Source organism: Trichechus manatus, unplaced genomic scaffold (genome assembly GCF_000243295.1).
Source record: "Trichechus manatus latirostris isolate Lorelei unplaced genomic scaffold, TriManLat1.0 scaffold00258, whole genome shotgun sequence".
NCBI classification, from domain to species: domain Eukaryota; kingdom Metazoa; phylum Chordata; class Mammalia; order Sirenia; family Trichechidae; genus Trichechus; species Trichechus manatus.
Genome location: NW_004444194.1, coordinates 1606015 through 1610495, shown reverse-complemented (window position 1 = coordinate 1610495; position 4481 = coordinate 1606015). Strand labels below are relative to the sequence as shown.

The 4481-nt window shown below is 51.6% G+C and overlaps 1 protein-coding gene across 1 annotated transcript in view; it reads right to left on the bottom strand.

The window, feature by feature from the left end:
• Positions 1-4481, bottom strand: part of CACNA1A (calcium voltage-gated channel subunit alpha1 A) — a 252427-nt gene that overhangs the window by 30693 nt on the left and 217253 nt on the right. Inside the window, exon 26 of the mRNA XM_023724768.1 lies at positions 3872-3982. Coding sequence (XP_023580536.1) covers positions 3872-3982 — 111 coding nt within the window. The remainder of the gene's footprint in view (positions 1-3871; positions 3983-4481) is intronic.

The window sequence follows — 4481 nt, the reverse complement described above, 5'->3', positions numbered from 1 at the left end:
GAGGACTCTGGAGCCAGACTTGGGTTCAAACTGCAGCTCTGCTCCTGCCCAGATGTGTGGCTGTCAGCCATGGACCGCCTTAGCTGTGCTTCCGTCTCCTAGTCTGGAGAAGCGGGACTGTGACAAAGGGGTGCAGAATGGACACGGGAACCTGGAGGCCTTCCTGGCACCTGGCTGACTTGTGAGGGCTGTGTGTCTAGTGATAGTCAAGGAGTCTTAAGCAGAGGCAGTGTGGAACTCTCCAGAACTATTACCCCTGGGCCTGGCCACCAGCAACATTCTGGATAGCCACAGCTCCTGGGAGCCTGGGCCCCCCTGCTGAGGGTAAGCAAAACCTTTGTTGATTTCAGCCACTGAGCTCTGGGGCTTTTGTTACTGCAGCTTAACTTGACTTGTCCTGACTGATACATCTTGGGCTGGGTGTTGGCTCAACTGTGTCATTGTTAAAATACTGAAATCTGTCTACATTGTGCGGTAGGCAGCCATGGCCCCCAGTCCCCCAAGGGTCCCGGCTGCCTCCAGCCCTGCTCCCCTCAATCTGGCAGTAGAATGGTGGTGCACAGTGCTTCAGGGGGACCTGCTCCACCATCAGAGCCCACTCTTGAGTGGCACCTTTGCCTGGATCTCAGAGTCTGGCTCAAACTGACCGCCCCTCCCCTCTAGCCCCCCAAACATAAACCTTCCCAGCATCTTCACAGAAGCAGAGGCTAGATCAAGGCTTAGCTCTATTCTGAGTGGTCAGTTCCTCCCTCAGCCTTACAGAGAAGGGCATAAGCTCTGGAGCTGTGCTTTCCCAAGACCAAATTCTGGCACCTACAAGTCACGTGACCTCGGGGTTCAGGTGCCTGGGCCTCTGAAAGGTGGCCGTATGATGGCAATGATGTAATAAATATGAATCACTGGGCCTGGGGCTTGGTACATAAAACCAAAAAAAAAAAAAAACCCACTGCCGTTGAGTCGATTCCAACTCATAGCGACCCCACAGGACAGAGAAGAACTGCCCCACAAGGTTTCCAAGGAGCGGCTGGTGATTCGAACTGCTAACCTTTTGGTTAGCAGTCAAGTTCTTAACCACTGTGCCACCAGGGCTTCTAGCAGGTGCTTGATAGATGGATGTTGTTGTTACATAATTGTCTAAAAGGAATTCAGATTCCATTGTCTCTTTTGGTATCAGAGAAGACACTGTTGGGGCCGGCCCGTAGCCCCTCGTATTCCTACTATGCACCTTCATTCCTTTGCCCAGGCACCTTCTTCGGCTGCACATCTGTTGGGAATTAACAGCTCCCCTGAGAGTAGCCCTCGGCTATGTGATTGATGGGCATTGGTGGATCAGTACCCCAGCTCCCTTGCCCCTGGGTGGGATGACGCTGAGGTGAGTGCTCTATACCGTCTCCCTGAGGTTCCCGGTGGTTCTGAGCCCCAGTTGCCCACAGTGGAACTTGCCCAATGACACACCATTCATTGGTTTCTCTTCCCTCTCTCCCCTCCTTACTCCTCTACGGTGCTTCCTGGGATCATTTCCCAGATACATTCCTTACACTCAAATTCTTGTCTCAGACTCAGCTTCTGGGGGAATGGGAACGAAGACAACCATCTTATCTATCCCATAGGTGTCTGGCCACAGCCTCAGGCCCCTGGGGTAGAAGGCTCCCCCTGTTGCCTGAGTTTCACGTGGCGAACTGGGGGCTTCATCTAAAGTGAAGGGGGAGGCTCAGGGCAGGCCCCTCAGGATTGCCAGGGGTAGGAAGGATGGAGGTTCCAGCCCCCGAGAGAAGAACCACATCATCACTGGAAGAGTGGCTCAAAATAAAATAACTGCATGACACACCTCTGTCGGGCAGTGCCCACCAGGACCGACGCGCCCTCCTGTCATGATGGGAGGCTGGGGCACCTGTTATCCCTGTTTTGCATATGTGGGAACAGGTGCAGAGGCCAAGTGACCTGCTTAAGGTCACGGAGCCCAAAGGGGCCAGGGCAGGATTCCTACCCAGGAGTGGCTGCTCCAGATGAGCTCAGTGACAGTCCATAGGGGGCAGCCCCAGAACCCAAATGCTGGCAGGGCTCTCTCCTGATAGCAGGGGCCACCCTGGGTGGCTGCTCAAACTGCCCCAGTGCTTGGCACAGTGCCTGGCAGCCCCGGCTGGACCTTAGACTTCCCTGGGGCTGCTTGATACCAATTGATTCGGGGCCTCCCATCTGACCCAGTGAACCAGAACCATGGGGGTGGGTCGGGGGTATCCTTCAATTTTAAGGAATCTTCCGAAATGTGTCTAACGGGTAGCAGAGTTGGGAGCACTGCTCTGGAGGAATAAGGTGGGTGATGAGATTTACCGTAGCTCTCCTAGCACTGATTGAGTGCTCACTGTATGTCTCGCCCTCAGTGCACACACTATTGTGTTCCATGCTTACAAGAGCCCTGCTGAGGGAGAGGCAAGGCATCCTTCTTACGACAGCGAGTGACGGAGGCAGGATTTGAATGTAGGTCTTTCTGGTGCCAAGGGTGACCCCTGAGACCCTGGACGAGAACAGGGACTGTAGGTCATTCTCTTCAGAGAGGCCAGCTAAGCCAGGGTTACAAGGGCAGGTCCTGGCGCCAGATGCCCTGGTTCAAATCCCAGCTCAACAACTCATGGGGCTTTGGAAAATCACTTAATGCAACCCACTAGCTCATGGCTCTGTTACCTTCTCTTGGGCTGTGAACCCCCAGTGGCCATCTGGGAAGGGCCTCAGAGTAAGGTTTGTGAAAGCATAAAATAAAACACCCAGGACTCCAGGGAGAATTGTTGTAGCCAAATAATTACCAAAACATTAAAATAGGGTGATGTAATAACAAATGTAAGGAGCCCTGGTGGCGCAGTGGTTGAAGCGCTTGGCAGCCAACCGAAACGTTGAGAGAAAGATGTGGCAGTTGGCTTCCATAAAGATTATAGCCTTGGAAACCCTATGGGGCAGCTTTACTCGGTCCTACAGGGTCACTGTGGGTAGGAATCAACTCCACACCAGTGGGTGTGAATAACAAATGTACCTCTTTATTAACATGCTAAGTAATGAGTTCTAGCTGTAGGCCTAACAGCCACCAGAATTTCAAAACAACGATGAACTCATGCTACATTTTGAGGTATCTGCAACCCCCAGAATGCAGTATGACAATATTGGACTTTTATCCATGACACAGGTTATACCACTTATCCTGCTGGGGTTTGCTGTCTGCATCCAAGATGAGGGGAAGTGCTAACGTTCAGTTAGCGGCTGATGAAAATAAAGACGCAATTTTTTTTCCTCATGTGATTTCACAGGCCCCCTGAAGTCTGCCCACAAATCCCCTTGTGGCCAATGGGCAACACTTGCATTGGTGGGAGATGAAATCAAATTAGTGGGTCATGACCTGCATTTAAGACAAGGAAACAGAATGCGCTAGAACAAGTTGAGAGTACAGGTCATGTGACAGAGGAGAAATTTATTTTGTGAAAATTGCATCTCAGTTACCTATACACATCCGCCTGGCTGGGCTGCCTTGTAAAATGTATCTCTTACTGTGGATTATGGTTAAAAAAGTTCGAATGCCCTGAACTTAACCTCTCTGGATCTCAGTTTCCTTATCTCTATAATGAATGATAAGTACTCCCACCAATCAGATTGGGTGAGGAATAAACTGAGTCAATACGCGCCTGGCACTTGACACCCAACAAGGGTCTCGTTGGTATCACTCGGCCAGCTCAAGAACCCCAAGTGGGGTCCGTGGGCATGACGCTCAAGCCACCGCTGGGGTTGAGGATCTTAGGGCCAGGTGGGGAGTCCACACCCAGCACCCAAGTGCCGCCTCGGCTCCCCCCTTTTCCACCCGCAGCTCCAGCCCCAAGGCTGTACTCACCAGAATCCCAAAAGCCATGACTTTCAACACACATTCCAGAGAGAAGAGGGAAGTGAAGACGATGTTGAACACTCTAAGAGCATTTTCATAAGCAAGCGAGGCCCCGTAGAACTAGGAGAGGAGGGAGAAAGGACAGGCAGGGTCAGCTGGCCGGGGCGGGGTGGGGTGGGCAGGCGGCTCCTTGGCTGTCCTTCCCAGGGTGGGGCTTGGATGCTCCGGCCTTGCTGCTCACCTCCTTTTACACCAACCCAGACCCCAGGCAAGAAGAGCTGAGCTCCCTGTTTGGGGAGGACCAGCTCAGGAAAGCCCAGCTCTTCACCGGCTGGTTGTGTCTTCTCACACTCAAAACCAAACCTCCTTTACTGAGCCCTGTCTTAGCTTCCGGGATGGACAGGAGGAGACCTGACTCTATGGGTTCCTGACACAGCACCCTCCCTCTTTTTCCTTTGTCATGTACCTCTTTTTTCTTTTTTTAATGGTATCTTTAAGTACTTTTTTTTTTATTGTGGTAAAATATACATAAAACTTACCTCCTAACCATTTTTAAGTGTACAATTCCGTGGCATTGAGTACATTTATAATATTGTACAACCATTACCTCTATCCATTT